This window comes from Bactrocera latifrons, unplaced genomic scaffold (assembly GCF_001853355.1).
Source record: "Bactrocera latifrons isolate USDA-ARS-PBARC rearing strain unplaced genomic scaffold, ASM185335v1 scaffold_794, whole genome shotgun sequence".
Taxonomy (NCBI): Eukaryota; Metazoa; Arthropoda; class Insecta; order Diptera; family Tephritidae; genus Bactrocera; species Bactrocera latifrons.
The window spans coordinates 61,792-81,478 of NW_017537483.1; the positions used below are offsets into that span (position 1 = coordinate 61,792).

Consider the following 19,687-nt stretch of genomic DNA (forward strand, 5'->3'; position numbering starts at 1 on the left):
ATATATATATATAAATATACAGTAAGACAGTTCGGTAAATATGTATCAGAGAGCTGCAACGATCACAATTTTTTCAATCATACCCGATCATTGACTCGGATTTCCAGAAGAATGTTTGTATTTTTTGATTTACATGCGTACGCATATATTATTTGTGTAAGAATGTCATACGCACATACATACATATGTGTGTACGTAAATATAGAGAAGCGCGCGTTTTTTATATTACTGATAAATGATAATAACTTGATTTGTACTGACATATGTACATATCTGCAGGATAGATGCGTATGAAAGTTTTAAATGATAAAAGGTGTGATTTATATATATTTTTGTTGTAATATATTAAGTTTTTTAATGATATTATGATAATATATCACATATGAAATTATATTAAATTATCAAAGATAAGAAATATTTAATATGCCCATTAACTACAAATATTGCTTTTTAAATTGCATAAATTAAAGATAATGTTATCAATTTTGCATGAATTCACAAAAATTCGCAAAATCATATTCATATCAATTGATATGATAGCATATGTAAACGTATAAAAATATAAGGCAAAAAGCCAACAGGCGTCTGTAAAAGCAATGTATATTGCAGAGCATAATTCTTATTGAATTCTCAGCTCTGTTCACTCATTTCTGTTAAAGTTTCTCCTGCCGAGCCAAAAGTGGTGAAATCCACTAATAGAAAATTCATGGCTCTTGACAGTTCACACGCTTGTCCGTAGTTGGACCTTCTCTATATTATACGTTCTCTGTTTGCATCAAATGTCTGCCCAATTCTCAAGGGACAAAAGACTGTGAAAGCAAATTTAATTGTGTGTACTGTCAACGAAGACATCACTAATTGCTTCATATTACAAATTTTCAAAATATGAAGCAAAATCAATTTCAAAAAACCACCGGTTTGGTCACTACAACCAAAAGTGATAACCCCGAAATCTCAAATCCCAAAAAAGGGAAAGAACAACCATGTTGCTCTAAAGCAGTAAAAATTCAAATTCAAATTCAATTCATTCAGAGAATGAAAGCAAAATTCTTTTACTCACTGCGGTCATCGCTATTGAACATAGAGGAGAATTATTCAAATTAAGAGCATTAATACATAGATCAAGGTTCTCAAAGATCCTTTATATCATCAAAATTGGGCTCAAATTGCCAATAAAACATGAAAATTTTCAAATTTCGGGAATGGGTGGAAGAATTATGCAAAATTCGAACAAAATATGCCTAATTACATTGTATCTCCAAATGCGGATATTGGAATAGTTGCGCAAGCCATCGTTCTACCGCAACTTACAAATTTGCTTCCAAGCTATGAAGTAAATAAGATACACTGGGAAAATGCCCACATCTCAAATTAGCAGATCCCAATTGTCATACTTCATCACAAATTGACATATTATTAGGCAGTGACTTAATACCTCAAATAATTCTTGAAGGTATAGAGAAAAACTCCAATAAATTGTTAGCCCAAAATACAATCTTTGKGTGGAATATAAGTGGCCAAGTCCCTGAAAAAATCAATTCTTTCACCACACAAGTGGAAATTATCTCAAACGAGTTTTTAAATAATCAACTTAAAAAATTCTGGGAAATAGAAGAATTACCCCAAATCACCCAGCTTTCAGAAGAAGACCAGGCATGCGAAGCCTATTACAAATCCACAATAACAAGAAACGAACAGGATGGCTTTCGCTAATAATGATTCAAGCTAAAATCCTTATTAAAGAATTGTGGCAAGATGGCACCGAATGCTATGAACAGGTAAAACCTTTAAGTTTAGCGAAATGGGTTCAATTTGCTAACAACCTACATACTATATCTGAAAATCGAATCCCTCGATGGGTAAATTTCACCCCTAATATTAACACAGAATTACACGGTTTCTGTGATGCCTCTGAAAAGGCTTACTGCGCAGCAGTTTACATACGCCCACAGTACGATAACTAAATATCTGCACACCTCTTGATAGCCAAAGCCAAAGTCGCACCTTTGAAGACACTCAGTCTGCCATGGCTTGAACTGAATGGTGCTCTTCTGTTAGCAATATTAAGTTCAATAGTTCAAACCCACCTGAAATTAACCGATCATAAAACGTATATTTGGTCAGCCTCAGAAATAGTTTTAGCGTGGTTATAAAAATCACCCTATTGCTGGAAGACCTACAGGGTGGCTGATGAAAGCCGCTACCAAAAAAAATTAAATAACTTTTTTTCTGTTTAATGAATCTGGTTAATTTTTTTTTTTATTTTGCGGATTGACTTTTACATTTAACAAAAATGGATAACTGGGACACTGAAACAAGAATTTCTATTGTCCGCCGCTATCACGCACTGGAGTTCGTAGTTTCGGTTCAAAGAGATTATAGGCACACGTTTGGCGGCAATCTTTCGAGTGGATGGACCATAATGAGACTTGTAAATTTCGCCGAGCATGGGACAGTCAACAGAAGATTTTACCATCGAAACCCTTCAGTTCGAACGGAGGAAACAATCGGTGCTGTAGCTGCTGCCATACAAATCAATCCAAGTGTTTCGACAAGAAGCTTATCTGCTCAAATGGGTGTAAGCAGACAGTCATTACAGTCAATTATGCACAAAGATTTGGACTTATGCCTTTATAAAATTCAAATGGCCAACAAACTGAATGCTGCAGACTTGCCGATTCGCTTGGAATTTTGCCAGAAGATGCTTCAAATGGGGGAAGATAATGGAAACATGTTGAACTGTCTTTTCATGTCTGACGAGGCCCATTTCGATTTAAACGGCAACATAAACAAACAAAATTGTCGAATACGGAGTGCTTCCAACCCACAGTTACTCCATGAGACGGAATTGCATCCACTTCGAGTCACAGTGTGGTGTGCAGTTTCATCACGCTGCATTGTCGGGCCCTACTCTTCGAAGAAAACGGTCATACCGTTAAGGTTACTGGAGACCGTTACTTGAGCATGTCGAGAGAGTTTTTCTATCCAGAATAACGCCGAATGAGAATTTCTTTCAACTTTGTGTCGTTTTAGTAAGATGGTGCAGCTCCTCACATAGCCTAACCTGTTATGGCAGAATTGCGACGAAAATTTCCCAAAAAGCTGATATCCATAAATTCCATATTCCGTTGGCCACCCAGGTCGCCTGACCTTACTGCACTTGACATTTTCTTGWGGGGCTATTGCAAACAGCAAGTTTATAAGGCAAAACCAACAAATTTGAATGACTAAGGCAATCCATTCGAGAAACAATTGCGGCTATYCCTGTCCCAACTCTCCAAGCAGCAATGAACAACTTTTTGGTAAGATGCCGCACATGCATCAACGAGCAGGGGGGCTAAATGCATTATTTTTAAAACTAATTAAGCTATATTTACCATGAATAAAAGAAAAATGAATTCCATACACTGAAAAAAAAAATTGTTCGAGTTTCTTAATGTAGCAAAATTCATCAGCCACCCAGAATGATAGCAGAAACTGAAAATTTTGTAGATATATGTATAGTACATATATAGTATATTTCAACTTTTTTGACCATACATCATTTTGCATTTTAGGTGATGATACATATAAGGACTTTCGTTATTATTATAAATTTTAATTTAAATAAGCCAGTCAGTGTATGACTTCTCTTTACAAAATTGCATGCAAGTATGTATGTTCTCGAGTATACATAAATTAATATTAACATTATTTCACATATATCCATCTTACATCGTAGATATCTGAGTTGAGTTAATAATGTTGATTTTAATGTATTAAGATATCTCAGGCAAACAACAAAATAACTTATAAGATAAGTTAATAATGTAGCAAATGTGATAGTACGAGTAACCCATTCACGATATGTCGAGTAATAAATATTGAATTCTTATTTTATAATTATATTATTTTTTTTTTATTCTTTTCAGATTGTGTTTTGAAATGGCTTTCAAGAAGACAAAATTCAATGCCAGTACAGATTGACTCAGAAATCTTTCGTGTAATTCCCAAGCATATGCGCAAGCGAATCAAAAGTGCGAACGGATGTAACAATCAAAACATCGCTTAAGCTTTTAAAATTGCACACTACCTTTATTTGACTTTTAAAAAAGTAATAAGTGGTTGAAATATTTCATACTACTAATGTGTTATATTATAGACAAAACGAAAATTAAATTTTTACTTGCTACTACAATTATACTAGATTAAAATATTTACTAGTAGTGCATCAAACTTGAATAAATTAGTCAAAATGAAGCTACATCTCACAGAAGAAAAATTTTGGGATAGTGAGCGTGATCTCACCTCCTACTTGCTTTATATCCTTAGCTCAAAAATTACTAAAGCTTTTAATGAAACTTGCATATACTTTTCATTTCAGCAGTCCCATATACAAAGTGACTAAAATCGGGTACTAACTACATCTCCTGGCTCATATAGCAGCTGTGTTCATAATTACTCAAGGTGTTATACCTGTAGTTCGCTGAAAAACCTGAAATTATAACGTCAACGTGTTAACGTTTGTTAAGTTTGTTTAACCAGGAATTAAACTTCTGAGACCCTATGGTATATAACTTAACAAACTTTTTTCAGTATACTGCATTAGGCCCTTTAACGCTACCCACTACAAGAATGTTAAACCACAAAAAGGCAACAACAAGACTGTCCGAAAAAATTGAAGCATTAGAGGAAAACTTTAAAATACCCACATATTTATATCGGCCTAATAAGGAGAAGCTATTTGAAAGACAAATTCTGTATAAAATCCCTGCAGACTTCTGAAACATCGATTATTACGGTATATTAAGTTTCGATAGTACCGACAATACTTAGCAGTTGGCTACGTTAATGCCGCAATATTCACAGCAAGAGAAACTGAAGATTTGTGCAGAAAGTTAGACCAAGCAATGATCAAAGCACAAATCTGGCTTGGCGTGCGAGAAGAGTGCTCCTTTTTCTGCCCATTAAGCTCCCGATGATGGAGAAATTCATTATCATATCAATGATCACCTCATCATAAATCAAATACTTTCGAATTGTAATTGCCCTTTACCATATAAATTCGCTAAAAATTTATACAAGAATACTAAGTATATTAAGGGAGGGGTTAGGGTTTCAACGTAAAAACATACATTACTTTACGAATTTATTTCTTAAATATGGATTGAGTAATTTCGTTCTTACCATTTTTACATTATTGAGCAAACTTTCGACAAGCTTGATACCGTAATACTGCGTCTATCACCACCTTAATAGCACCCACTTCTGCCTGAAGGGCAATACAGGGATCCAGTAGCCTAAAGCTAAGATTGACGGAGGGCTGCTTACAGAAATCTTCACCTGCAGCCGTCCTCACTACCCCTCTTCTCCATGCAGTTGAAGAAAGGGAGAAGTTCAGCGTGTCTTTTCAGTATCCAGCTTCTCTGAGCCTAAGAACTCAGTTTGTAGCCATATACCTACCGGCGACTGACCTGTCTTTGAAATAGACATGCTGGGCCTTTAATGGTTTACACCTCGGTATTCTGAACTTTAAATAATGATCCATTAGTCTATCGTATTCAACAGAAGGGAGGATAAGCTTATTGGCCTGATATGCTTGGTATCGACGTGAGAGCTCTTTCCGGTATCCGTGTAGGCGCCGCCTCTACCATTATCTAGGCTCTCGGAACACGGCCTACTCTAACGCAAATCGCGTAGATGATGCCCACCAACTACGTGATATCCCCTGCAGTTGCACCGGTATGATGCCATTAGGGCCTAGAGACTTGAAAGCTTTGAATGAATTCAGGTGGCGTTCGTCCAAAAAGTTCAAGAAAACTGTATAGGCCTTTTGACGTTACCCCAGTGGCACTTCTTCGGCGGAATAGCTCAACGAAAAGGGAGCATCCAAGAGTAGTTGCAACGATTCCTCGCTGCACGCGGTCCAACCACTATCCGCATTTTTCAGGCCCTGCAGGAGGAGGAAGAATGCACCTAAATGACTTGTGCCAACCCAATGCATTTCCGAAGAAGGTTCTTCATGACAAGCCAGGCCTACCTTATATAACACCTAATCGTCGCCAGAGCCACTTCTACGGGTTTTGTTGAAGAGCCTTTTGCTCGAAGATCTCACCTGCGTTAGCTCTGATGTCTACCTAAGAGGTTTCGCTTTGCCTTTTTGAGTTTTCGGAGGACAAGAGCTTTGAAGCTCTATTCCGAGAATAGAGAATTTCCGATTATTACACAGGCCCTTCTGCACATGGCCTCTTTAACACTTTGAACCCTGCGTGCCCCGGTGGACATTTCTGTTTTGACGATTTTAGACAATGTGACCACCCGCGGTCATACGTCGTGTTTCATTTACCGACGTTGTAATCACCGGTGGAAAGGTTCTGCATACATTTTCCATTGAAATAAAATTTGTTTGGTCCCAGGATGTAAGCCTTTTTGACTTGGACTTTGTAATTTAAAAAGTAAGAAATATATTATATATTTTAGATAAATATATTTTATTTTGCATTAAAAAAGATTTTTTATTAACGGAAACAAGTCCAATTCAATATAACTCTTCCAAAATTTCATTTTAGGACTTAAAAAGTAATATATATAATATAAAAAAAACAGTTGAATATAACTATTCCAAAACTATTCAGAAAAAAAATTAATGATGAATGATTTATTTGTGGTTTTGAAAACACACTAAACATATTGCTTCTTGACATTGCTCACAAATAGTGTTCACCCTTTTGGCATTTTTTCGCGCACACGCCGCGTTGTGTCTCCTTGACATTGTTTTATAAGATGTAACACATCTCTTTCTGGTCTTTCGACCCTCCAATTCTTTTAATATGTGTTTTTTGGGATCGCTAGATGTCGATGGTCGCATCATATCCGCATCTGAATTTAATTCATTGAATCGCGTTATATTCATCCTTTTTTCATTCAATGTATTAAAAAGATGTAAGGCGTTTACAATTGTGGTAGCAGTTATTAGATGAAACAATAAACGTTTGTACCATTTTACTGTGCGACGACAGTAGGGAGCATACACTGCCATCTGATCTGACAAGTCGATAAATGATTTACTTTTGTTCTAGGCTAACGCTACAGCTGGTTTGATGCATTCTCTTCCTTTGTGCAAAAAAGTTGTAAGTGAATCGTCATGCTTTGTAGTTAGCATTAATACATCGCGTTTGTCTTTCCACTTTAGTACTACTGTTTTATTTTCGTTCTGTCGGGATATTATTTCGCCCTTTTTTAATGTTGCTTCTATTACTTCTGGAGGATTCTGTTTTCGATTGGCTCTTAAAGTTCCAACGTATCGTCCTGTTCACTTTGCCTGTATAGACTTTGAATGACCAGATGTAACCTCCTGCTACACAAAGTTTAAAAACTTTAATGCCGTATCTATGCCACTTATTAGGTATGTATTGCCGGAAATGTATCCTTCCACGGAATGGAACGTTACTTTCATCAATACACACGTGATTTTCTGGAACGTACGCCTCTTTGAACTTGGACTGGAGCGTATTTAGAACTTCAGATATTTTGTGAAGACGATCATTCAGATTTGCTTGGCTTTCGTTATCAGAAGTATGAAACATGGTCAATAATTGTTCAAATATGTTTCTACTCATAAATGTAGGAATTTCATTTTGATTATATGTTCCTGGACCAATAATCCCTTTGTTGTGGTACTTGAAGTAGACCCATCCAAATAATAATTCCAAGAAATGTACGCATTTCTGAAGGATCGGTATCTACCCATTTTGCTAGCCTTTTTGTCTGCGATCTATTGGAAGAGTTTTCGACTGCAATAATGTGTTGCGCAGCAAACCTGTTAGTTTCTGTAACAAACAGATTTTCACGTCATCAGATATAAAATAGTTAAAAAAATCTGAGGAGATTTTCCAGTTAAAGTGGCAGCAACATCAGGATTCACGCCTGTACACATCGGGGACTCAACAAACGTCAACCGATCTCCACCAACAGGCCCCCATGTTCGACTATTTATCAAGTTTGCATCTCTCTTCATCCAAGTCCATTGCTGTGTCTTCATTACTATCGTCGAAATCTTCGTTATCAGATTCTAAATCCGTACTTTCAGAATCTGGCTCAAAGTCATTATCAACAAATGAATCATCTGAAAATCCTGTAACTTCGTCTACACTCGATTTTTCGAGGTCGTCAGCAATGTCATCACGTGTTAAAAGTTTTCTAGACATCTCAAATTAGATCTATAAAACAAATAAATGAAAAAAATACAAAAATAAAAAAGATACATACATAAAAATATAAAATTAGAGTATGCTCACTGGTAACCACTTGGACGTAATATGTATTTTAACATTCTGGGACAATGTGACCACCGGTGGTCACAAAAAAAAATAAACTGGAAAAAACAACAAAAATGCATTTGGTTTATCAAAAATAAATATCACAAAGTCACCTCAATCGCAAAAATCAATAAAACTAAGTAAACAAATTTTGGTCCCGGCTTGTCAACTAAAGCACAACCCTTCGTCAGCATGCGGCCCACCGGTGCAGAAAAAAAATGACCACCGGTGGGCATGCGGGGCTCTAAGTGTTAAGACCGTTTTCTCCCCTTTTGCGACACTGAGAGGATCAGGGACTCTTAGTTTAGGCTTCTTCACTTTCTTCGGCAGTGAGGAGTTTGGCATCGGGAAATCCGATTTGCCCACGGCTCGAGCTTCGAGACTTCCCCACCCTGAATTTATAATAGTTTTGCTCACCTAAAGTTATATATATAAACGAGCAGGTTGAAGAGAAGAGTTAAAACCCGGATATCTGTATGTTTGTCTGCCTATCCGTCTGCATATGAAAAATCAAATTGCATCTAAAAACTTGATACAGTTATTCCTTACCAAAAAATTGAGGACGAGTTGGTAGACGGGCGTAATTGGACCACATAACTAGTGCTATAACCAATACCTTAATTAAGATGCAAATCGCAAATTTGTCACAGGAAATTTCAGTAGGCAACTAAATTTTAAAAAGTGGTTGTAGCCCCTCCCTCTAAAAGGTTTACTGCGCATATCTGCTAAACCACTAGAACTACAAAAGTTAGAATCACGTCGAGCAGATATTGTAAGAACTACAGACAGTGTTAATATACATAGATGAAATCGGATCATAACCCGCTCATTCTAAATATAACGGCAATGTAAAAACTACTAAAAGGTAAAATATGGAAGAGAATTAAAGATATTATGAAAAATMTTTAAAGGAGATCAAATCACATATCTGGGGACAGATTTCCAACAAATTCTGTATATTGCATTTATGTGAAATTTCTATATTACGATGTAAATAAAATCAAACTACAACGGCATCAGCAAGGTGCGTTTAAAAGTAAACAGGTCTTTTGTAATCTTGCAGCTCCCAGTGGCGCCATCTATAAGTCGACTGGTGCGTTAGAATTTGCTTCTATATCGATTGCCCAGTGAGAATTTCATGACATTTCAACAATGGGAAGTGAAGTTATTGCGTTTTAAGTGCGGTGCGGTAAGATGCGGAAATGAGTGTCGAACAAACAGCCAACATTAAATTTTGTTTTAAAATTGGTGAAACTTTTACCAAAACATTTCAATTGATGAAACAAGTTTGCGCCGATGATTGCCTATACCGTAGCAGAGTGCACGAGTGGTTTCAACGATTTCAAAGTGGTCGTGAGGACATAAATGACGATCACAGTTGGGACAATCAATATGAGTGACCAATTTGTTAGTGATGAATTTATCAAAAATCAGCCGAAATAATCGTTGAAATTCATGGAAATGGAATTGAACATCATCACCAAAACATCGAATTATCGCATTTTGACCGAACATTTGGGCTTACGAGAGGTGTGTACACGGTTTGTTCCGTACAAATTGGCTGACGACCAAAAATTGCTCAGAATCCAACATTCGGAGGACATCATTAAATAGGACAAAAACTTCCTTTACAATATTGTGACTGGTGACGAAACGCGATGTTTCCAATATGATCGCAGAACGAAACGCCAGGGTGTTGAATGGAAGGCACCGGACGAGCCGAAACTACAAAAATTGGGCATGGAGAAGTCAAAAGTTAAGACAATTCTGATTTGTTTTTATGATTGCAAGGGTATTGTCCACAAAGAATATGTTCGACCTGACCAAAACGGTGTTCGGTCCGAGTATCGTGAAGTTGGCATTTGTAGCACTCGTACGACAGATTATTTGTTCAAAAATCACATTTTGACAATTAACCAYTCCTCGTTTTCACCTGATATGGCATCATGCGACTTTTTCCTTTTCGGAAAAATGCATTTGCCCATGAAATGAAAGCGTTATGCAGGCGTAGAGACCATTCAAAAGGCTTCCACGGGTATACTGGTGGCCATCGAGCTAAAACACTCGTTAGACATGCTTATGGACCGTGAAAAATGCTGTATTGAAGCAGAAATATTTTTAATCAAATAAATTGATTTTGCCGAAAAAGAGATTTGTTCTGGTTTTTGGTGTTGGTTGGTGGAATACATCTTGTACTTCCAATATAATACAAATTGAAATTCGATCTGATTATTTCACTTTAAAGTTTACAAATCCTTTGCGCGTTGGCCGCGGCGATTATCGCATTCGATGGAACGGCTTTACGAGATATATGACGAAATTGACATAGTTCAGCGGATTAAAAGACAGCGGATATGCTGGCTAGGTCATGTTTTCCCAATGGACGAAAACACTCCAGCTCTGAAGGTATTCGACGCTGTACCCGCCGGGGGTAAGAAACGACTTTCGCGCTGTTGTTAACTCGGTAAGCGTTGTGTACGCCAATTAAGAAGAAGAAGAAAGTTTATAAATCAAGAAGCAATTAATATAAAGATATATAACCAGAGAACGTTGACTATATAGAAGGTTAAATTGCGGACAGGCGTGTGAACTGTCAAGAGCTAACAAAATTCTATTAGTGGATTTCACCATTTTCGGCTTGATAAGAGATATTTTAACAGTGATGAGTGAAGAGAGATGAGCATTCAATAAAAGTTATGCTGAACAARTAAGGAAGGGCTAAGTTCGGGTGTCACCGAACATTTTATACACTCGCATGATAAAGTGATAATCGAGATTTCAGGCGTGGTTGTGAACCGATTTCACCCATATTTGGTACATCTCATCACAGTGTTAAGGAAATATTATATACCGAATTTCATCGAAATCGGTTGAGTACTTCCTGAGATATGGTTTTTGGTCCATAAGTGGGCGACAGTAAATGTGTTGAATTAGTGCTTTGAAGCAACTCAATATCTATTACTAAATGTGTGTTAACAAGAAAATCGAYTTTATACCTAAACATAAGTTTGTGGAGTTCTTCCACATGCACTGCCGTTATGGCTTTATGCAATCGTCAGTAAGATGAAGAATGCTTAATAACTTAAATGTGTTGAATTAGTGATTTAAAGCAACTCAATATCGATTACTAAATGTGTGTTAAGAAGAAAATCGACTTTATAGCTAAACATAATTTTGTGGAGTTCTTCCACATGCACTGCTGTTATGGCTTTAGCCTAGCCCATTTTTAATTAAAAAAAAAAAACCTTGATGCAGCTTCCTTCTGACATTTCTTCCGTAAAATTTAGTATTTCTGACGTTTTTTGTTAGTCGGTTAACGCACTTTTAGTGATTTTTAACATAACCTTTGTATGGGAGGTGGGCGTGGTTATTATCCGATTTCTTCCATTTTTGAGATGTATATGAAAATGCCTGAAGGAAACGACTCTATACAGTTTGGTTGACATAGCTATAGTAGTTTTCGAGATATGTACAAAAAAGTTAGTAGGGGCCGGGGCCACGCCCACTTTTCCAAAAAAATTACGTAGAAATATGCCCCTCCCTAGTGCAATCCTTTGTGCCAAATTTCATTTTAATATCTTTATTTACGGCTTAGTTATGACATTTTATAGGTTTTCGGTTTCCGCCATTTTGTGGGCGTGTCAGTGGGCCGATTTTGCCCATCTTCGAACTTAACCTTCTTATGGAGCCAAGAAATACGTGTACCAAGTTTCATCATGATCTCTCAATTTTTACTCAAGTTACAGCTTGCACGGACGGACGGACAGACAGACATCCGGATTTCAACTCTACTCGTCACCTTGATCACTTTGGTATATATAACCCTATATCTGACTCTTTTAGTTTTAGGACTTACAAACACTCGTTATGTGAACAAAACTATAATACTCTCTTTAGCAACTTTGTTGCGAGAGTATAAAAATATATATTGCTACTAGCTTACCCCGAAGCCGTTGTCTTGCGTGAAAGTATGTGTTTTGAAATGAAAAGGAATTTGAATTGATATTGGTTTTGAAAATCATTTATTTACAATTTTTGTACTTTTACATTTTTTTTTTTCAAAGGAACGCTGCTTGATAAACAACATTTTTTGGTTCATGTTTTGGTGCGTAAATATACAGAGAATATGGTTTTCCAACTCGTGAGCACGCCACGTATATCTGACCATGTGAAAAACATACCTCTTCCAAAATTATGCCAAATACTATGCGATTATCCTTGCGTCTTGTTGATTGTCATCCCAAATACAATTTTCGTTTGAACTGAAATGGCAAACCGTTAAAACTCGAAAAAATTCTTAGAATCAAATTCTACCCCCGATAGCTGAATCACAATCAGTCGGGTTCCTTTACACAGTTTCGGGCATTGAAGTTTGCGAAGCATAATAATGCCAGATCCAACTTTGAGACGCAAATGATGGTGGCATACCAAGCCTCTGCAAACAATTTGAACTTTGACTTTGAATCTTCCAGTTTAAGTCAACGACATCGGTATTTTTGGCAGCTAAAATTGCGCGTGCACTMAAGGAATCATAGTTACGATAATTTGGCCAATGTTCAGAAAAATATTCGTGATGAGTTCATCTTTCGTTGAAGTTGAAAAACGGTTGAGTTGAAAAACGGCAGATGGAATTGATATCAAACCACTGGAAGTGATACCTTATAAAATGTCTTCATCGTTTCATTCCAGTTGTTATTCTGTTCCAACACTTTCAATTGCTGGCTTGCTTTTCAAAAAGTTGCCCACACCAAACCATTCACAGTACGCAATGATTCAAATGAGTGATATTTATTAATAGCAACCAAAGGTAGAAGCAATCGTCGCTTAGAGTGGATTGTATAAATTAGTCCTAATGCATTAGTTGAGAACATACCTGGATGTCCATCTACTGCTTAGCCTTGCTTTCTGCGTACCAATTTCATCGACGATGCATTACATGTGTCAAGGCATTTCTTAAGAGAGAGTTCTCGCAATCGGATCACTGACGAAAGTTGAGAAAAAAAATCGGAAAGGTCAATTTTGTTGCTGGCGGTGTTTCCACTGGCTGTAATATATTCTCTGGATTGAAATATACTCTTTGCCCATTCTCCAAAAGAACTGTGAGACGCACAACAGTCAGACAACTTTCATGAATTGCAAACGTAAATATTCATACAATCGGATCCTTCAAGATCAATAACCGCCATGTAGCTTCTTTTATTGACGTACTCACAAATGTATTTTATCGATTTCAGCAAACTGCAATACTCAACTTGATATGAGTTTTGAATTTGAATTAGACAATAGTGGTGAATATAGTCAATAGTGGTGAATATGCCCATGTATGTTGATGCCAAAAAGAACGTCGACCGATCTTAGCGCCACCTCTTCGTAACAAATTTCAATTTGTAATGGATCACTTTGGGTGAAATTATTTTCCTTTGAATTGCGGGAATAAAGAAAGCAAACGACAAATTTGATCGATTCAAATAATTGGAAAAAAAAATCAAAACGAAAAAAAAATTTGATAAAACAAGTAACTTTTTGCAAATATCCAATTTTCCGAATTTTTCTCACGAAGAGTATGAGTTTTTTTTAATTTCTAAACCTTCCCCGATCCAAAGCGATCAACCTCTGAAAATTTCATCAAGATTGGTTTAGCCGTTCTCGAGCCTTAACGCTACTAACAAACACTCATTTGTTTGTATGGGAAAAAGAAAAGGGCTGTTTTTTGAATTTTTCTCGCCGTAAAAACCATCTTTGAACTACAACGAACGAAAAAGAATTGACCAAATTGGTCCGTTGTTGAGTCATGTGCTTGGCAACACATTTTGCGATTCATTTCTATATTATAGATTACAGACGTAGGTTGGCCTTTTGGCTTATATTTTTATACGTTTACATGCAATCATATCAATTGATATGAATATCATTTTGCGAATTTTTACGAATTCATGTAAAACTGATAACATTATAAATAATTTATGATATTTTCAAAAAAAATATTTATTGGCAATCTGCAAATAAAAGCAATTTTTTAAATATTTCTAATTTTTCATAATATAATATAATTTCATATCATGTAAGTTATCGTGAATTAACTCTCACGAAGACCATTTAGTCAACGACACATCCGTCGGCGCAACCTTCACTCAGGTCGCTCTTTCTAATGTAATCCGATACACGAGCCGCTGAGGCAACATAATTATGTTTACGCAGTCGACTGCCAGATATTCCATGTGAACCGCTGTGTCGGCATAACTGTGTTCACACGGTGAATGACTGTAAATGTTCCATCGAATCGCTATGTCAGCAGAATAGAATTCGCACTGGCAAAGCGGTGGCAGAACGGTAACAGCGCAGCGCGACGCCGATGGTTAGGTGTAGACTTAAAAATCTTTGTAAAGTTAGTTTTAGGACTCACGTCAAACAAACAGCCAGTGAGCTGTAATAAATAAAGAACGTAAAAATAAATCGTTTAATTGGCGCCCAACGTGGGGCTCGCGAAAATTAAGGCGAAGTTTACAAACAAACAGTAGTGTAACGCAGTGAAGAACACTCCAGCCTTAACGAGGAGGATTTAAGTCACCAAGGAACGAATTTTCCTTGGGCAGCGTTATCTAACCCGAATTACCCTTGGGCAGCGGATGGAGCGAAATCACCAGCGATAATCCTGGGAATTCTTCGGCACCACTACCTGATAGACTAGACCGTGAAACAGGAATCCCGCAATATTATAAGGATATTTTAAGGATGGAAAGGTGAGTGAAGTGCTTATCTCGTTCTAATTTAAAAAAAAAAGTAAGAAAAAGTGAAAGGAGGAGGTGAGAATATAACTTTTGCGAATTGTGAATAAATGAATAACTTTTAATAAAATAAAGTGAAATTGAATTACAAATTTTTACGGGAAGTAGATCAATAGGGAGTTAGAGGACTTGTTCAGAAAACCTAATTTGGAGAATACAGAGGAACAAATCATGAACGCTGAAGAAGTAGGTGAGTTGGTTACAGCAGAGGTGGGCAGGGCATTAACTGCCCAAAAACTAGAATTCGATAAGAAAATAGTTGCAATTCAGAACCAGGTTGCCTTGACGAAGCCAAAAATTCAAAAATTCAGAAAGATGGCCATCATATCTGCAATATCTTGTGAAATTACACTTGATGCAATAAAATCTCTTCCAGACCAATCTCTTTTTTGGTCCTATATGTCATGGCGTGAAGCTACACACAATGCATACGAGTTATTTAAAAGATATGATGGCAGCGAACGTCACTACCAAGCGGTTACTATTCTTAGAGATAAGGTGCAGCCGACGCAGTACTTTCGTCCTTCAACACGGTACTGAATTTTAATGCAATAATCTCCTGCCTCGACTTTACCTACGCAGACAAGCGACCCATATATCTCAWCGAGCAAGAGCTATCCACACTGAGGCAAGGTTCAATGTCGTGCTTAGAATTCTACGATGAGGTTGAAAAGAAGCTAACTCTGTTAGCAAACAAAACTATTATGTCCTACGAATGCGGAGTGGCGGACAATATAAATGAAAAATATAGAGCCGATGCGCTCAGGGTATTTATAGTAGGTTTAAGGAAGCCTCTATGCGACATCCTGTTCGCGTCGAGACCATCAGATCTTCCATCTTCTAATAACGAACGCTATGCTTTTGCGACGAATTTTGCTAATAGATCACATGAAAGTTCGTACAACAAAAAAAACTGGCACTACTCAGAACACCAGTAATCAAAAAACTTTTAACTCTGATTCCAGAGCGGGTCATAAGAATCCACATTATTCAGTCGCTAAGCAAACCAGGCAGGCCAGTCACACACAGAATTCGGTTAGTAATTTTAAATATTATACCAATAATAACTATTCGGGTCAAAGGCGCGTCGAGCCTATGGAAGTAGATCCTTCCATATCCCAATATAAATGCTTATTTAATAGTCCTACCCAGAATCAAGATAGCAGGTCGTAGGGAAATTTGCAGAAACGTACAGCGAATTCGGGACGATACACCGGACCTAAGTTACAACGTGTAAATCATCTAAATGACGAAGTTGATTTACTTAACGAAGCAACATACGATAAAGAAGCAGACCAAGCTGCCGATAACATTGAAAATGATGAGCTCAATTTTTTAGAGCAAAGTCCCTCCTTCCCTATATTTCAAGGACAATAGGGGGGAAGGAAGTCAAACTCCTTGTCGATACAGGGGCATCAAAGAGTTATATCAAATCCTCACCGGAGTTAAAAGGAATACAATCAATTTACGGAGTTATCCCTATAAATCAAAAATGCTAAGTTAAAATTTTCGGAGTAGTAACAGAATTTTTTATATTACCCAATAGGGTACACGCGAATATAAACTTAAGGACAAACACGATTAAACATGACTTTGGCAAGGAGGTTATTTTTTTCATCAATAGCCAGGACATAAGTCATTTACAACTACAGGTCAAGTCAATTAATAAGCATTTAGAAAAGGCGTTCGTCAAAGTAATTGGCAGTGTAAATGGGGCATTTGCAGATCCCAATGAGGCACTTCCATACAATACTAATGTAGTAGCAACGATTCGCACAGAAAACGTGAAACCGGTATACTCAAGGTTATACCCATATCCACTGGGCGTTTCGGATTTCGTAAATAACGAAATTCAAGACCTTTTGGTGAATGGCATCATTCGACCTTCTAGGTCCCCACATAACAACCCTATATGGATGGTGAAGAAGAAAGGACTTGATGAAAACGGCTTCGAGAAAAAACGATTAGTTATAGATTTTCGTAAACTGAACGAGAAAACTATCAGTGACAAGTACCCGATCCCCGATATTACAGGAATATTGTCCAATCTGGGCGGGAGCAAATTTTTTACCACTCTAGATCTGAAGTCAGGTTTCCACCAGATTAAACTATCGGAGCGCGATAGAAAGAAGACTGCCTTCTCCGTGAAGAACGGAAAATATGACTTCTGCAGGCTGCCTTTCGGCCTGAAGAATGCTCCCAGTATTTTTCAGAGGGCTATAGACGACGTGTTGAGGGAACACATAGGAAAAAAGTGTTTCGTGTACGTGGACGATGTCATTATATTCTCGAAGGATGAACAACAACACTTGAAAGATGTTGAAGCAATATTAAGAAGTTTATTCGAAGCCAATATGAGAGTTTCGGCAGAAAAGTCCAAATTTTTTAAAAGCGAAGTTGAATACTTAGGATTTTTGGTTTCGCAAGGAGGAATTCAAACGTGTCCTGACAAGGTCGACACAATTCGAAATTTTCTTCAGCCCACCACTTTAAGAGGGCTAAGATCATTTTTGGGCTTGGCGGGGTATTACCGCTGTTTTATAAGAGATTTCGCCAAAATAGCAAAACCACTGTCGAATATTATGAGGGGTGAATACGGTCGAGTTACGGCGTCACAATAAAAAAAAATTAGAATAGATTTAACTGACGAACAGGAAAAGCCTTCAATATATTAAAGGAAATTTTAGCATCTGAGGACGTAACATTAACTTATCCGGATTTTAGTAAAGCATTCAATTTGACTACGGATGCATCCTCACATGCCATAAGAGCCGTCCTTTCGCAGGAGGGCCAACCTATTACCATGAGTTCTCGCACCTTGTTCAGTAGCTCGGAGCATTACGCGACCAATGAACGGGAATTACTAGCCATTGTATGGGCATTAAAAACTCTCAGAAACTACCTTTACAGAGTTTCCAACCTTAGAGTGTTTACAGACCACTAGCCGCTAAACTTTGCGGTTTCCGACAGAAATCCGAACTCAAAAATTAAGAGATGGAAAGCTTTCATTGATGAGTGCAACGCGAAGCTCATCTACAAACCGGGTAAAGAAAATGTGGTTGCAGACGCACTATCTAGGCAGCACATAAACGCCCATGTTGAAACAATTCACATTGAAGTTTCGTCAACCAATACAATCTAAAAAACCGTTAAGCTGGTAAATTGCTTCCGCAACCAAATCCTTATAGAAGAGGGTGTAGAGCCGCAGAGAAGAACTTTCACAATTTTTGGAAAAAAAACACGACACCTCAATTCATATCAAACAACGGACGATTTGGTGAAACTCCTACAGGAGGCTGTGAAAGTTGGCGTGGTTAACGCAATTTACAGCAATCTGCACACTTTAGCACAGGTTCAGCATAAATTAGTTGAACTGTTTCCAACCGTAAAATTTAGACATACAGAGAAATTCGTCAATGATATTACAGATATAAACGAACAACAAGAAATCATTGCGGCCGAGCATAATCGAGCGCATCGAGCGGCACGAGAGAATACAAAGCAGATACTAGAAGATTATTTTTTTCCAAAAATGAAAAAGAAGGCTAAGCAGTTTGCTGCGAACTGCCGTGTGTGCTCTCAAGCAAAGTATGACCGCCACCCATAAAAGCAACTTATTGCTCGGACACCCATACCAAAATATTGTGGAGAAATCCTCCACATTGATATATTTTCCACCGGATTAAAGTACTTTCTGACTTGCATCGACAAATTTTTTAGTTTGCGATAGTGCAGTCACTTAGGTCTAGAACGATAGTGGATGTAAAGCCACAGCATTTACAGTTACCAAACATGTTTTCAAGTACGAAAACCATTTATTGTGAAAACGAAAAGTCACTAAATTCGCACAGCATTAAGGCCATTCTAAACAAGTAAGGAAGGGCTAAGTTCGGATGTCACCGAACATTTTATACTCTCGCATGATAAAGTGATAATCGAGATTTCAAGCGTGCTTGTGAACCGATTTCACCCATATTTGGTACATGTCATCGGGGTGTTAAGAAAATATTATATACCGAATTTAATTGAAATCGGTCGAGTACTTCCTGAGATATGGTTTTTGGTCCATAAGACGCCACGCCCATTTTCAAGTTTTAAGAAAAGCATGGATGAAGCTTTCTTCTGACATTCTTCCGTAAAATTTAGTGTTTCTGACGTTTTTTGTTAGTCGGTTAACGCACTTTTAGTAATTTTCAACATAACCTTTGTATGGGAGGTGGGGGTGGTTATTATCCGATTTCTTTTATTTTTCAACTGTATATGGAAATGCCTAAGAGAAATGACTCTATGCGGTTTGATTGCCATAGCTATAGTAGTTTTCGAGATATGTACAAAAAAGTTAGAAGGGGGCGGGGCCACGCCCACTTTTCCAAAAAAATTACGTCCAAATATGCCCCTCTCTAATGCGATCCTTTGTGCCACATTTCATTTTAATATCTTTATTTATGGCTTAGTTATGACACTTTATAGGTTTTCGGTTTCCGCCATTTTGAGGGCGTAGAAGTGGGCCGATTTTGCCCATCGAACTTAACCTTCTTATGGAGCCAGGAAATACGTGTACCAAGTTTCATCATGATATCTCAATTTTTACTCAAGTTGCAGCTT

The 19,687-nt window shown here is 37.4% G+C and overlaps 1 protein-coding gene across 2 annotated transcripts in view; it reads left to right on the forward strand.

Moving 5' to 3' along the window:
- Window positions 1–4,140, forward strand: part of LOC108976665 — a 34,316-nt gene extending 30,176 nt beyond the window's left edge. For both annotated transcript variants that reach the window (XM_018945907.1, XM_018945906.1), the window contains one exon: window positions 3,912–4,140. Coding sequence is in view for 1 of the 2 variants with exons in the window: in XM_018945906.1 (XP_018801451.1) it covers window positions 3,912–4,051 (140 nt within the window). In the remaining variant the exon portion in view is untranslated. The remainder of the gene's footprint in view (window positions 1–3,911) is intronic.
- The last annotated feature ends 15,547 nt before the right edge of the window (window positions 4,141–19,687 follow it).